The sequence below is a fragment of the Agelaius tricolor genome, unplaced genomic scaffold, assembly GCF_023055355.1.
Source record: "Agelaius tricolor isolate 1412-34295 unplaced genomic scaffold, bAgeTri1.0.p SCAF_6, whole genome shotgun sequence".
In the NCBI taxonomy this organism is placed as follows: Eukaryota; Metazoa; Chordata; class Aves; order Passeriformes; family Icteridae; genus Agelaius; species Agelaius tricolor.
In genome coordinates, this window is record NW_027269266.1 from 20,765,945 (window position 1) to 20,781,805 (window position 15,861).

At 46.2% G+C, this 15,861-nt stretch overlaps 2 protein-coding genes across 2 annotated transcripts in view; both read left to right on the forward strand.

Moving 5' to 3' along the window:
• Positions 1-10,367, forward strand: part of CDK14 (cyclin dependent kinase 14) — a 346,858-nt gene extending 336,491 nt beyond the window's left edge. Inside the window, exon 15 of the mRNA XM_071428970.1 lies at positions 8,155-10,367. The gene's annotated coding sequence lies outside the window, so the exon portion shown is untranslated. The remainder of the gene's footprint in view (positions 1-8,154) is intronic.
• Positions 10,368-10,517: 150 nt separating this feature from the next.
• Positions 10,518-15,588, forward strand: FZD1 (frizzled class receptor 1). Its single transcript, XM_071428968.1, has one exon. The coding sequence runs from the start codon at positions 11,907-11,909 to the stop codon at positions 13,662-13,664; it is 1,758 nt and encodes a 585-aa protein (XP_071285069.1). The 5' UTR covers positions 10,518-11,906; the 3' UTR covers positions 13,665-15,588.
• The last annotated feature ends 273 nt before the right edge of the window (positions 15,589-15,861 follow it).

Sequence of the window (15,861 nt, forward strand, 5' to 3'; positions counted from 1 at the left end):
CCTGAGGATTCAAATTCTCAGCCTACACCTGAGTTTTCATGTTGATGATCATCATTGTCAACCATCTGTCTCTGGTCAAATTTCTTTTATCAAGGCCTTTTTTAATTTATGTATTCATTGAGTATTTGCTGCACAATATGACAAATACCCATTGACAATGGCATGTTCTCAACTTCAATGGTTAGGCTTGTTGAGAAGCAGTTAGGACTCTCTGCCTCCTACCCACAATATAAAAGGCGTAGAGTTTGTGTCTCCTCTTGCACCATTTCATCTTTACTGAGGGCTGTTCCTTCTCCCATGAAGAGCTGCTCTGCTGTGTGAGTAGTGGCACTGGGAGATACCCTTCATAGTAGATGTAGCACAGGTTATCTGGTTAATTAATTTCAGTGCTTATGCCAGTCCAAAGTTTTTCAGTAGCAGGCAGATGTCTCCTCACAGCAACAGAGGGGTACAGCCCCTTCAAAAACAGTGCTCTGCAACCCACACTGATAGAGATTGGCAAGACTGTGCAGCACTGTCCTTAGAGTTTCCCTTCATATTAACTGATAACATGTGAGCTGCTTACATGGTCTAATGCCTAATTTAAATTACTATTGACAATGGCATGCTGAGATGTTAGAGCATAAAAGGGAGGCAGGGAGAGGAAAGAAGCAAGTTAAGTAAATATATAAACTTCATTTCTCATCTTTATTGCTTTTCAGGTAAGAGAATAGATATTAAGAAGTTTGCATGCTGCTATGAAAGAGTTTAAGTTGATAGCTTAATGGACTAATACTGTGATGTTAAATAAATCTGTTGTCAACATACATAGCGGGGGGAGGGGTTAAATGATGGCCTCAAGTCCTGCTGCCCCTCTTTTCAGGGAAAGAGTCAACATCAAGGTGACTCAAGGTCTTTTCTACTCCCAAGCCCCTCAATTTCCCTTTGGTCCTGGAAGGACCAAAACAACAGAGATTTCTCCCCATATTTGCCACCTCAGGAGCTGGTTCAGCTATGACTAGATTTTTTATTTCAAGTCAGAATAACTAATGATTAAATTTTCTTTGGAAAGGTGCAGTCTGAGCTGCAGTTTCATGATTGCTTCATGCCCATTAAAGCTGGGCTGTTGCTGACAGGAACCATTCCCTCCTCTCCTGTGTTTCAGCTCACACCTTCCTTCCCTTTCCCCTCTGCTGGCACTAGCACCCCTGCAGTCATGCCAAGGGCTGGAGAAGGGAATTGCTGCAACTGGAACTACAGTGGGCTTTGCTGGTTAGCTTTCAGCTGGGCCAGCACATTGCTCTGCTTCTCTCCACTGCCCTGCAGGTGCCTCTGTGGGAGAAACAACAGGAGTGGGTAAGGTGTGGGACCACCTCCCTCAGGGGGCTTAAAACAACTGTGATTCCCCCAGAGCTTTCCAGGAAAAATAGGCCTTAGGAAAAAAGAATGTGTTTGCCAATTTTAGGTTAAAGTCCCTTTCCTATCACAGATTTCTCACCTGACTTTGAACAGGTCATTTTAACCTCTCTCTGCCTTAGATTTCTTTCTCCAAAACAAAGACAAAGCAGTACTTTTATCTTTTAGAACAAGCACATTAGAGATTTTGAGGTGCTGAGGTGCCCAGGTACTCTGGGAATAGGAGCACAGAAAGACTTTTGATAGGTCTGCAAATATTTTTAAAGTGCTTCTGCCTCAAGCTTCTATTTTTAATTGCAGAAATTGTAGACAGAATTTGTATTGCACAATTATGGCCTTCGTAGTTTAACATGTTGTAAGTATCCCTGCTTTTGGCAAATCACTGGTATAACTGAATTCCAGATCATAAAATTCAGGGTGTAAACCTGAGATATACGACAAAGGATGGAAATGGTTTTTTCAGGCTTTAAAAAGCATTTTTACTGTGTGACAAGTTTCAGTAACTTTTAGTAGCATCACTCAAAAACAGAGTGAGCAAGCACTCCATGGTGAAAACGCCAGCTGTGCTCTATTTTACATGCAGTTACCTTTCAATCAGTCATACCATAGCATTTACTTGCTCCATCTGAACCTCTGCCTGATCTGAGATCGATTCAAGCTCATCTGACCTGACATTGTCATTTTTTTCCAGCAGAGCTAATGTGTGGTTTTGTTTGTGACCAGACCCATCACTTACAGGGCTTCAAGCTAATATCCTTGTTTTAACACAGAGCAGACAGAGTGGTTGTTTGGTCCACAATCACTTTTCCAGAAATGGGTGATAGTACTGCATCAATACTGTCATTGTGATCCTCTTCCAAGCTTAAAAAGCTCTGCTTGCAGCATAAGATTTGAAATGTTTAATCTTTGAAAAAATACATTTGGTGTAGCCATAACAAGTGGTAGAATATCTGTTTTGCCTCAGAATTTGAGATTAGAATGTCTATGTTTATAGCTAAAGGAGGATACCACTAGAAATAAATACTTAGTAAGGTGGTGATAAAATTACAAGGGAGGATCTTCATTCAAGAAGAAGTCAGTCTTCTATTGACAAAACTCAAATGAGAGATTACAGACTAGTTATTCTCAGATGCATCATCCAGCCCTGGCAATCTGATTCTAAAGGGCTGATTACCAGAAAGCACAGGTACAAGTACTTCTTACATATAAGGTGTCTGAAAGATGCTGGGACCAGGGATATTCAAAGTCATTGGTCTCATTCTGAAACCACTTTACCACATACTCCTTTTTTGACCTTGGAAATGCATTTAATTTCTCTGCATTTAGGTTCCTGCATTTAGAAAATGGGGATTAAGAACATAGATGCAAAGCTGCTCTAAGTTTATTGATATTTGCAGCTTTCAGAGCTTTAATGGGTAGCACCATACAAAGGCAAAAAGTTCTTTTCATTTTACTGAAGTGATTCATTTTTCAGCTGGCTGCACTGTTGTACTGCAAATCTTCAGTGAGTGAGAACTTGCCAGTTTGAAGAAACAACTGATTTAACTAAATGGTTTTTCAAAGGCACAACATAGAAAAATTGGTGCAACCCCATCATAGAGATAAATTTATATCAGGCTGAGTGCCTCATATTGATTAAGCTTATGTCAGCAAGGAATCAACTTGCTAATGCCATGAAAGGCACTTTTAAACTGAAATAAGAGTGTCTACACAAAGGATTAGTTTAATATTGGCATTCTTTTTCCCCAACTAAGACAAGCCTTTAAGTCTCATATCCCTAGTGCTATGCATTGTGAATTAAAAAAAAAAAAAAAAAAGGTAATAAAAATGGCATAGCAGACATGGCGAAAACCAATTAGTGCCTGTCCTTGGTACTCAGAGTGCTACATTGGCTCACAATTAGGCTTGCTATGATTTGAAGCATCTTTAAGCTTGCTACTATTGAACATAATATGTGGGAACATGGTTCTGTCACATTTTTTTAATGTTCAAGCTATGCTGACATATCCCAGAGATGTGAGTTCAAGGCTGTGGTTTCATGGCAGCCGAATTTCTATGGCAGGCCGGCTGCCACTATGAAGTCACAAATACATAACTTGTGAGAAGGAAGGAAAAGTGCCTCCCAAACCAGTTTGGTGGATGCTTTTGCTTGCTATGGCAACAGTGTGGACAAAGTTTAGGATGAGCTGCTCCTAGCCCTTTCTCTAAAAGGAGAACCCAGACTTCCAAGTCGGAATTGTAATCACAAATGTACTTGTAACAATGTAAGTGTAGGCACAGTGAAGACTTTTAAGTAAATATTTAATACAGTCTGCATTTTTAAAAAGTCATGATGTATTCAAAGAAGGAGCTCTACAACTGTAAAAAAGAAAAGAAATAGAAATCACAATGGCTTTGCAGAAATACTAACTAATTAATAGTTATCCTCATAGCTAGACTATATCAGTCTAGCTATAATAAATGGCAGAGGAACAGACAATGTCCAAAAGAATCACCATCAGCAAAGTACTTCCTGAGATTTAAGAATGATTTCAACATTAATTGATATCAACAAGTAAGAACCAGAAGCTAGATATCCTGCCTTTTCCCTTTCCATCCCTTCCTACCGCTTTCTATTCAGGGTTCATATTTTATGCATATCCTTCCTCATGAATTAAAGAGCTCCGAAAATTGAAGAATAACTATGAAGTCTCTCTCACTTTCCTGGTAGAATATGTAAGGATGGGCATGACTGAACCTTGTTTGCAATGGTGTGACTGCCACTGAGAGTTGAAGTGGGAAAAGGAGGTGTTTTCATCTGAAAATACAGAAATACATAAGCATGTCAGAATCTTCTGGATGTCAGAGATTCAGTCAGCCAAATGTTGCAGTAGCTGCGTCTCCTGGATATGGGCTCATTCCTGCTGAGCAGGTTCAAGGCTGAGATTTTACTGCAGTGGGATACAGCTGCAGTGGGCTCTGGCTGCTGAGACCAGCCATCCCTGACATGACTGGGATCAGGCCAATTTGACACTTTAAGATAGGGAAGCAAACTTCTATAGGCTCTATATTCAGCATGTGGACAGCTGAGGGGAACAGAAGACTGGGACACTGAGGTGACATGGCTTATCCTCATGGTCTTCAGTGCTGGGAACCCTCAGATATTTTTCTTAATGCCAGCAATACCATATGAAAATAAACAGAATTACAGTCATCATCCCTGAGATGGCAAATGTGTGGATTTGCATAGACAAGTCCAAATCCAGTAAAAATGATACAATCTTATTACTCACCCATAAAAACAGAGACGTCACAAGATCCAAAAGCAAAGAGCCCAGATGCACCCACTGTCATGGGATAGGTTCATGTTCTGATAGGGATACTGGGGAAGGAGAGACTTAGACAATTTGCAGTTGGGCTAAATGTTATGCCTGCATATTTGAGCATTACAGAATGACAACCTGTGACAATAGGAAATTAAATTCCATCATCCTGAAGGTCACACTCCCTACAGCAAACCTTGAGATTTTTATGAAGTGCTCCTTTTTCTCCTCCTTGAAGACTATGGGATTGGGCTAAGGATGGTTTATCTGGGTCCCACATGGGATATTGGAGTGCTGCAGTGTTGAGCAGTTTCTCTGCAGCCAGGGTCAAAGAGTAGAGGAAATCTAACTAGAAAAGCCAGCTGCAGAATTGGAGGAAGGTCTAGAACACTATTCCTGTCCATCCTTAAGAAAATTCCTTTCACACAAACAGCCTAAATTTTCCAAAAACAATTTATTTCAAAATACAGCTGACCCCTCCTGTATGATGAAGAATGTATTTAGAGGAGAAGGGTCTACAAGCAAATTCTTGGGGCACATTCCTTTCAGTCTTGCTGGGCATTCTGCCTCTGTTTACATTGGTTAAATATTTAAAGCTATCTTTAAAAAGAAAAGCAAAAGCCCAAAAATTTCTTCTAAAGGGAAAGTCAAGATTGTCCTTTAACGTGTACCAAGCTGCATTCCACTGAAAAAGGCAAATGCAGGCTGAGAAATACTCCTGCTCTGATCTCATCCTGCTCACTCTCTAAATAGCATTCATGGAAAATACACACACAGCTAAAAGACATAGAAAAACAACTTTCCTCCACTCTATCTCCCCACCTCACGCACACACACCTTTTCAATTTGTGTATCTTGAAATAGTAATGCAGCAAATATGATCTGAATCTCATTTACATCAGTGGAAATAGGGAGTTATTTCTTTAAAAGGAATGTACTTGAAGCACAGCAAGAGCAGCGTGAGGCCAGAAGTAAGAGCTCATCACATAATTTCTCCTTGCATCACAGCTTTATGAAGCTCTACTCCTTTCCCTTGTATCTGTGAAATCAGCAGGTCTGCTCCTGGGAGTAAGGATTGCCATCTTAGGCCCTTAAATCAGCCTCTCTGTGTTTGAAGAACAAGAGAGAGTCTGTGTTTTCAGGCACTGTATGTAACTGTAGAAGAACTTGCCCAAGAAAGGGAAATAAAAAGAGAGTAAAAATGTTCGCATTCTCTGAACAAAATGAGCTGTGATCTGCAATTGCCCTTTTAAGAGTTGTGACTTTTTCTTGTTCTCCGGAAAACTTCTGGCAGCAGCAGCCGGGCTGCAGCCCCTGTGCCTCTCACCCCAGCACAGAACATGTCAGGGAAGGCAGGCAACATACGGCTTTAATTTGCAAGGGATCATCTACATTTCTTCTGAACAGAAAAGAAAACCAAATCAAATCTCCACATACTCCATCTATCTTGAATAAACAGCATTAAGGAAAAAATGCTGTGGGTACTGGGAGGAAGAGATTCTTTGTAGTCTGCTTTGACTGTGTATACCGCTTCTCATGCCTCTTTAAAACATGAAATCCTTGTAATGGGGGCCTGACTTACACCAATGCTGGCCAAAAATTGCTCTTTATTCCTCGCCCATGCTGCCTGGCAGCACCTTCATGTTACAATAGGTATCACTCAGCAGGAATAAATTCTATTTCTCTTGTTCCCACAACCCCCAAATAGAAATAAAAGTACAATTTTTAACCTAAATTGACAATTACAAACTAATACAGCTAATTAAGAAAAGGCATATAGAGAGGCAAGTGGGATGAATTGGAGGGTAAGCTGACCTGGGCCACCCAATGGTTAGAGAATTTTCAGGTCTCTTTTCAAATGCTTGTTAGTAACAACTGCCTCTGCACTGAGGTGACTTTCTGAGTACTTGGCTACACAGCCTTGAGATCCTTTGCTGCAGAAAGTGTTCTGGCTGCTGACTGAACCATCCCTAAAGTTTGTGTTCAGCTCCTACTGATTTTCTTTGCCAATCACTGCATGTGTTTGTTATTTTTGTCAGTACAGGCATACTTCCAAGAGTCTTCTAGATGTTCCAAGAAATGTTAAAGGCAGGCTTTTAAATTTTAAGGATTTAAAGACTAGGTCTGTGAGACACTATGCCCATGGTCCTGAGGCAGATGGCTATATCATTGGCACATTGCAAACTGAGAAGTATCTTACCATGCAAATGTTAAATCTGCTTGGGAGACTTGTCCAGGTACCTTCTATCCAGAATTTTGGTTTGTAGACCTCCATGTCCACTTCTAGGGTTAAACACCTTACTTTAAGGAGCATGTATTATCCGGATTAAGGATTTTATAATCCAAAATATATAGTAGTTTTAATATGGCAGTGTAAGGGTGTACCTTATTTCACCTTATATGTGGAATGTATGACACTGTAATCATCTCTCCTTCATTTCATTGCATTTAGAACCTTTGTACTGATTCTCCTTCATTTCACTGCTTTTACAATCCTTGCAGTGATTTTTCAGCAAGTGTCCCTGTCTGTGCATTGTGAAGACTTGATGTGATGTGTACTGCCAGTACTCAGAGCTGAAATGAGACCCACCTGAGATTTGAATCTGTACTGTCTCATTTGGAAACTCCCAAGAAACTTCACTAATTTAGTATACGCATTGCCACCCACCACAGATTACAGATTTTAATCCCTCTATCTATCCAAATCTCAAAAATCCTTTCTTTCCATACAGAACTGATTGCTTTGCACACAAAAAATATTGTGTTCTTATCAGCCAAGATTCATGCTCACCATGAGGCAAAAATCATCTTTTAATTTATCCCACTGAATTATAACAATCTTACTTTTAACCCTTTATATGACATCTAAATAATGAAACCTTAACTCAACTGAAAACCTAATTACTTAAGCATAACTTTTGCTTTAATTTGGTGGACAAACATAATTTATGTTATCATCTTGGTTTACATTTTATGCATTTGGGTACTCACTAGCCTTCCTACATACACATTTGTGCTTATATTTGGATTCTCTGTAGGTAACATAAGTCTGTGAGATAAAGCTGAATAATTTCCTCTAGGGAAACAAGTTTTCCTTAAGTGCTGTGGAATGGAAGCATTCACTCCATCCTATTTCTGCCAGTCACATAGAGGAAAACAAGAAAATCCTGTGATGACTTTTTGCTTTGTTTCTTTACAAAATTAAAGATTTACATAACAACTTTTGTTTTTCCAGACAATCCCTCATCTCCCATAACATGTAAAGCAAGCACAAGCCAGAACTCTAAGGATAGTATAGGTACATAAAATATGTAAGAGGCCAAATCTCTGCCTACCTACCGGAGCCCTAAGTTCCCCTAATGGCTACTATGCCTAGTAACATCTGCATATTGTTTTGAAGTAAAAGCTGAAATTCCTTTTTATTATTATTTACTGCCCAAATTTTTGTTTCTTTTAGAATGGATGATTGCCTTTCCGTGGCAAGGGGGAAGAGTGCCTGTGCTTTAAGAAATACACGATGTGTCTTCGTGAGAACATGATTACTGTCACATTGACCCAAGCAAAGGTGGCATCCAGTCCAGTCTCCTCTCTCCAACTGTCACCTATGATGGACACCTAAGGAATCATTAAAAGAACAAGGGGACACACAGGAACAATTTCCTGTGGATATGATATGCAGTACTGGGCTTGCATGAAGAAGTTGCATATTTTGTGTAGGCCAAGACATATACGTGGAAAAGTAAGACAGACTTTTGGTCACACTTTTCTGTGGGTTAAAATCACCTTTCAGTTAAGAGCAATTGCTTACCATTTCCTAAGATATTTATTAATTAAGCCAGCTCTGAAAGGAAGAAGATGGTAGCTTTAGAATAGAGAGGATATTGATGATGTTAATGATGGGGAAAATAGCATTTATTAGCTTAGCAGAAATAAGAGACAATTACCTTACAGTCTGTTGATTTGGATAGGGGTAAGTGGGAGGGGGCAGTGTTATAATTTGAAGTAGAAGGAAATGATAATGTACTATCAGACCAACATCTCTACTGAGTCCAATGTTTTGGGCAGAGTTAGGAAACCTCGTTCCCATGTGCACTTCTGTGAGCCAAGTTCTGTAGTTTTCCTTAAGGATCAGGCCTGAAAGGAGTGGGAGAATATCTGTTTTGTGAGAAAGACTCCCTCACAAACAGCACAGTGCTTTGTTTGGTGTATGGAGATGGCCTCCAGTAGTTCATGCTGGTCATTTTCAGCAGCAGAACTACAAGGAATGCAGCTGTGCACTGGATGAAGTACAGCCCTGGAACATCAATGTAAGACAGGGGTATGCTGGTGATTTGATGGCAGGGGGTGTTCACTGCTGTACTAGTGGATGGGAATCAAAACACATCTTGCACTTCTTGCTCAGGCAAGGTTTAAACTGATCTGGCGTTTTGGGCCACAAAGGATTATGCTTTAATGATGAGTTTTGTGGTTTGGGGTGCTTGAAATGTAGGACAAGTGCTTCTGGGAAGATTCTTTCCACACAGGATTTTCTTCTGTTATGTGAAAAATCACTACACAGTTAAAATGAGCAAGTCCTAGAAACTTTTCTGACCTTACCAGCTCTCGACCCTTGTTCTTCCCACAATACTACCTCCACCCCATTTCCACTTTTTCTTTCTGAGCTGGTCTTACTGATACATCTGAACTTAAAGTAGTTTTTCTCAAGCTGTGTTTAGCTTTTAGCTAATTACTGCATTTAGATAGTTACTGCTTCAGAACCAAAAAAAAAAAAAAAAATTAGCTTGTTAATCCAAAAATGTGTCTAGTTTTCCTTCTGTACTAGTTGATCTGAAAAAATCTATTATGCACATGTAGAAACCTTATCTGTATACACTGGTCTTTCTCCTAGAACAATCTTCTAAGTTGTTAGAGATGGTGTTTTTTGGTTTGAGAATGTTTGCATAATATTTCTAATGCAGACCCCAGTAGGTAGAATTTAAATCAACTGATGATGCACTTGGGCATCCTAATTACCTCTGGACTGTGTGATGTGTCCCCAGGTCTAAAGAGGACAGGCAGAAAGCCAAGGAGGCTTCCCAAGACTAGTCAGAAATTCACACTCATTGTATATGAGAAAGAGCATGGATAATACTTATTCTGATCTCAAGATCCAGTGTTCAGTCTTTTTAGGATGAACAGAGAAACAATACTGCTATTTAGGGCTGAATATAAATAGGTTTTGTGCTAGAAAGAAGTTAATAATTTTAATTACTGATGTAGATCTGAAGAGAAAAATCTGTAGCTTCAAACTATAAATACAATATTTAAGGAATCAAACTGTTCAGCAGAAGATGGAAAAAGGTATTTGTGCATATCATTTTTGAACTATGGTCCTCTGAAAAGAGAGTTCTTGACAGAACTCAATGAACCTCAGTAAACAAGGACATCAGCAATCGACATTTTTAAGGATGTGCAATTTTTAAACATGATCCCACTCCTGCAGTCGTTACACAGCACAGATTTTGCTATTAATTAGTTTGAATGTGGGACAGTTCTGCTGGGAGAAAGAAAGTGGCCTAAATAGCACGGTCCAAATTTTATCTGTAGCTATCCAAGAAATACGGATGTCTTTTATTAACCCTTGCCACCTCTGACAGCTAGAAATAAATGCTGGAGCTGTCTTACTACTAATGGATTTTTGGAGTTCAATTAACATGTAAGGCGGAAAGGGTGGGAGCATGCTGCAGAGAAGGAAGACAGCTGGGAGAGAGAAGTTCCATGCCTGGTTCAGCTCCGAATGGTAGAATGAACCTTCAGACAAACATGAAAACATTTACACACACGACGGAGAGCCTTAATTACTGAACGTCTGGAGAACAGGGCAGGGTTCTTCTCTCCAGGAGCACACTTTATTATTCTTATTCAGTTCCAATGAGTACAGTAAATCCCCTATTCAGCCTTCATCGTTTTTCTGGGCGATGCATTTCAGGAGAGCCAACAGGACCTCCATTCTGTTTGTGCAATGGGGCTTCAGGCATGTAAAAATGGCTACTGCTGGCGGTCACTGTATGCCCATTCACCCCCTCCTCAGAATATAGCAAGAATTTTCCAAAAAACCTGACGGGAGGTATTGCATGTCACACAGCATTCGACTTGGGTCACACTGGAACAGTTGCCCGCTACGCAGAGGGAGGAAGGGAAATGGGAAAGCCCTATTGGGATTATTTTCGTGTGTCGGGCTGCTGCGGACGCGCTGGGAGGAAGGCGCAGATAACACGCTGGCAATAGCTCGGTAGCGAGTTACTTTGTGTCTCTGGGGAGAGGCGAGTTTTAGCCACTCCAGTGTCACCGTGTGTGCGATGTGCGACATCGCGGTCTGTGCCTTCACGGACGGAGCTGCGGCTCCTGCCCGCGCCTCAGGTGACCGCAGCGTGTCTCCCACCTTTCAGAGCTGCAGAGACATCCCCACCGCAATGCACCCCGCAGCAGAGTCCCGGCACTGCCGCGGATCCCTCCTGCAATCCTGCCCTTTGCTGTGTGCCAAACATCGATTCCCCCGGCCGGGATTAGCCCGGCCGCTTGCACGGCGGGGGGCACCGAGGGTGACGGGCTCCGGCCCAGTCCGGGTGCGCCGCTCAACAGCTCCAACAATCGTCATCAGCGGGGAATCCAAAAACAGCCCCGGGACAGCCGGGGCCGGCGCGCTGCCGACCGACGCGGCACAGCCCCGTCCCCCTGATCACCGCCCCGCGGCGGGGCCCCTTCCCCAGCGCCGCCCCCACCGCCTTTGTGCGCGGCGCGGGGCAGCCCCGGGCCCGCCTGCGCCCGCCCCCGGCTGAGGCGTTGGGAGACGGTCCCTTACGCAGGAAAGTTCGGCGTCGGTTTCAAGGCTCCTCCCTCCGGTGAAGCAGACTGCGGGGCGCCTGGAAACCGGTCGGAGGGAGCGCGGCGCGGCGAGGCGAGGGGCGCGGGCTCGAGGGGCCGGCACAAATGGTCAGGCGGCGGCGGCGGAGGCGGCGGCGGCGGCCGTAGTTGGAGGCGCGGAGGACGCTGCCGCCGGTGCGGGCAGAGCTGCGCGCTGCGCTCCGCGGCCGCGTGAGTGGCGGCCGGGGCTGCCCCGTCCCTGCACGCCGCTCCCTTCATGAGTCGCAAGTTCGGGCCGGGAGGAGCAGCGGCGGCGGCGGCGGCGGGGCGGCGGGAGCCCGGCAGGGCAGGCGGCACCGACTGAGCATGGCCGAGCGGCGCGGGCCGGCGGTGAGCGGCGGCGGGGAAGTTGGCAGCGGCCGGTGCCCGCGGCTGCCGCTGCTGCTGGTGCTGCTGTGGGCGGCGGCGCTCCCGGCCGGGGGGCAGCTGCCGGCGTCGCAGTACAACGGCGAGCGGGGCATCTCCATCCCTGACCACGGCTACTGCCAGCCCATCTCCATCCCTCTCTGCACTGACATCGCCTACAACCAGACCATCATGCCCAACCTGCTGGGCCACACCAACCAGGAGGACGCGGGGCTGGAAGTGCACCAGTTCTACCCGCTGGTGAAGGTGCAGTGCTCGGCCGAGCTCAAGTTCTTCCTGTGCTCCATGTACGCGCCGGTGTGCACCGTGCTGGAGCAGGCCCTGCCGCCCTGCCGCTCCCTCTGCGAGCGGGCTCGCCAGGGCTGCGAGGCCCTCATGAACAAGTTCGGCTTCCAGTGGCCCGACACGCTGCGCTGCGAAAAGTTCCCGGTGCACGGGGCTGGCGAGCTCTGCGTGGGGCAGAACGCCTCCGAGCGCGGCACCCCCACGCCCGCCCTGCGGCCCGAGAGCTGGACCAGCAACCCGCACCGCGGGGGCGCCGGCGGCGGCGCCGGGGGCCCGGGGCCCGGCGAGCCCCGCGGGCGCTTCACCTGCCCGCGGGCGCTGAAGGTGCCCTCGTACCTGAACTACCGCTTCCTGGGAGAGAAGGACTGCGGGGCGCCCTGCGAGCCCGGCCGCCTCTACGGGCTCATGTACTTCGGGCCCGAGGAGCTGCGCTTCTCCCGCACCTGGATCGGCATCTGGTCCGTGCTCTGCTGTGCCTCTACCCTCTTCACCGTCCTCACCTACTTGGTGGACATGAAGCGATTCAGCTACCCCGAGCGGCCCATCATCTTCCTCTCAGGCTGCTACACGGCGGTGGCCGTGGCCTACATCGCCGGCTTCCTCCTGGAGGAGAGGGTGGTCTGCAACGAGCGCTTTGCCGAGGACGGCTCCCGCACCGTGGCGCAGGGCACGAAGCGGGAGGGCTGCACCATCCTCTTCATGATGCTCTACTTCTTCGGCATGGCCAGCTCCATCTGGTGGGTCATCCTCTCCCTTACCTGGTTCCTTGCTGCTGGCATGAAGTGGGGCCATGAGGCCATTGAGGCCAACTCCCAGTACTTTCATCTGGCCGCCTGGGCCGTTCCGGCCATCAAGACCATCACCATCCTTGCCCTGGGACAAGTGGATGGCGACGTCCTCAGCGGCGTCTGCTTTGTGGGCATCAACAACGTGGATGCCCTGAGGGGCTTCGTGCTGGCCCCCTTGTTCGTGTACCTGTTCATCGGCACCTCTTTCCTGCTGGCTGGCTTTGTGTCCCTCTTCAGGATCCGGACCATCATGAAGCATGACGGCACCAAGACAGAAAAGCTGGAGAAGCTCATGGTGAGGATAGGCATCTTCAGCGTCCTCTACACGGTGCCGGCCACCATCGTCATTGCCTGCTATTTTTACGAGCAAGCTTTTAGGGAACAGTGGGAGAGGAGCTGGGTCACGCAGAGCTGTAAGAGTTATGCCATTCCCTGCCCCAACAATCACAGCGGCCACCACCCGCCCATGAGCCCCGACTTCACTGTCTTCATGATCAAGTATCTCATGACCTTAATCGTGGGCATCACATCGGGCTTCTGGATCTGGTCTGGGAAAACCCTGAACTCCTGGAGGAAGTTTTACACCAGGCTCACCAACAGCAAGCAGGGCGAGACCACGGTCTGAGACCCCTGCTTGCCAGGCTAGGGAGATGCGGGCAGGCGGAGGACTGAGGCTCTGCCTGGGGAAGCAGCTCCTTATCCAGCCTGGGCAAACTTTTGGGACTGCGAGTGGCTTCCGCAGGCGGCGGGGAGAGGAGGACGAGCTAGGGGGACCCCAGTGCTGGGATCTCCGGGCTCTGCCCGCCCCGTGCTGCTCGGGCTGTCTCCTGTAGGAGCTGAACGCACTGTCAGGTTGGGGGAGAGGGATGTAAATAGCCTCTGTAAGATTTTGTAAGTATATTTGTATTTAAATTACAAAAAAAACTCACTTTTTTTTTTATTATTTAGGACACTTCTAACCCGTTTGCGGATTTTACTTTCTCGCTTATCACCTCCCCCACCCCCCTCCCGCTTTTTTTTTTTTTTTTTTTTTTTTTAATTTAAAGGAAAAAAAAGGCTTTGGATTTTTATTTCGTAGGGAAGGATGGGTAAAGCTGCCGGTTAAAGAATCGAAAACAAATCCCCTCTTCTCCCCCACACAGGTTTTGTAATGCCTTTGCTTGGAATTTCAGCTGCATAAGCAGGAGGGCCCGGAGCGGGGCTGCGGCCGGGGGCGCCTCCTGACCCGGGCTGGGTCCCGGCCCCGGCCCGCCCGCGGTAGCGTGGAGGTGGGGATGGGGAGGGAGGAGCGCCGCTTCCCGCCGCGGTCCCGGCCCCGGCCCCGGCCCCGTCTGGGGAGCACCGACCCCGCCCGGTCCCGTACGGGGAGCGCGGAGAAGTGCCCGAGCATGGCGCAGGGACGGCGCTGCGCCGAGCCCCGGCCCCGCTGGCCCCCGCCGGGCCTTTCTGGGGGTACAAAGAGCAGCCGTGCTCGGGGCGGGCCGCTGTGAGCGGGGAGAGCCCCTCGCGGAGCCCGGGGCCGGGGCGGCCGCCGCCCGCCGGGGCTGCCGGGTCCGGCCGTGCCGCGCATGGCTCGGGAGGGTTGGCCCGGTTCGGTGTACGAGCTGGGGTTTATTCACACAGCCTGCACCTGTAGCACCTCCGAGGGCTCAGGAGGTGGATGGCGGCAGAAACACACCGGCATTCCCTCCTGCTGGGGTTTTTTTCTAAGCCCACTTTGCAGTGCGGGGGCGCCCCGCGGGTGCTCCTACCGCCGCCTGCCCCGGTCCCTCCCCGCCGGGCTGCTGCCGGCTGGGGTCAGCAGGATCAGGAAATACGGGCTCCGTGAAAAGAGCCTCATCGGAATAAAACGCAGCATTCAGTTTGGGGCTTTTGTTTGTTTCCTCCCTGCCCCCTAGTTATATTCATACACCGGCTCTTCATATGGGAAACATTGGAGCCATTGCCATTGCTCTGAATTTTAATTCATTGAGATTTAAATCATTACACATTATGAGGGTGTGATGATTTTTGCCAGTAGTAAAAACAATGGAAAGGAAAACAGTAAAGCAGAATGCTTAAGCATTCTGGTGAGATGTGAGACCTGAAAGAGCCTCTGCTGTCTTTTTTCCCCTCTTTTTTCGGTACAGAAATAACATTGCATACTGCAAGGATAAAATACCATGTGTGCAGTATATCAGCTACCTTTTATGCTCCTGGGTGTGTGGGATTGTGCTTCTAATACGTTAAAAAAGTTAAAAGACGAAATTGTAACTTTCAACAGATGCATTTGAATATGTAGACCTCTGTATGAAAAACAGCAGAATGCTTCTCTCCTGATTGTATTGTTTTAAACTTTTTTTTTTATATTACAAATGCCTGTATTTAGGTTCATAAACATTATCTATGGCTACCATACCCTGAAATGCAAAATTATTTTAATTTGGTATGCATTTATTTCTGTTCATTATCACAAGATCATCTATATTTATAGAGGAATAGAAATTTATATATATTAAATACCATATTTTTAATTTCTCTGAAATAAATTGAGGTTTTGTACAAAAGTAGCTTGTCCCTTTACGTATTCCTCCAACTCATACTGTGTGAAAGCAGTGTATGTACTACAAGATGTGTGGGATTCCTTTTTTCTTTTCTTATGTTGAGTTCACAGTAACAAGCTGGAATTCAGTGTAGGAATTCATTGTGCATTTTGGTTTTTATCTCTGGGCCAGTCTTGATTAATCCTTCAAAAGAAGTAATGTAAACTGTTCAAGATCTCTGACAGGGTATGGTCAGTGGTGTGAAATCCAAGAAGAGATCTGCTATATGGCAGGAGAAGA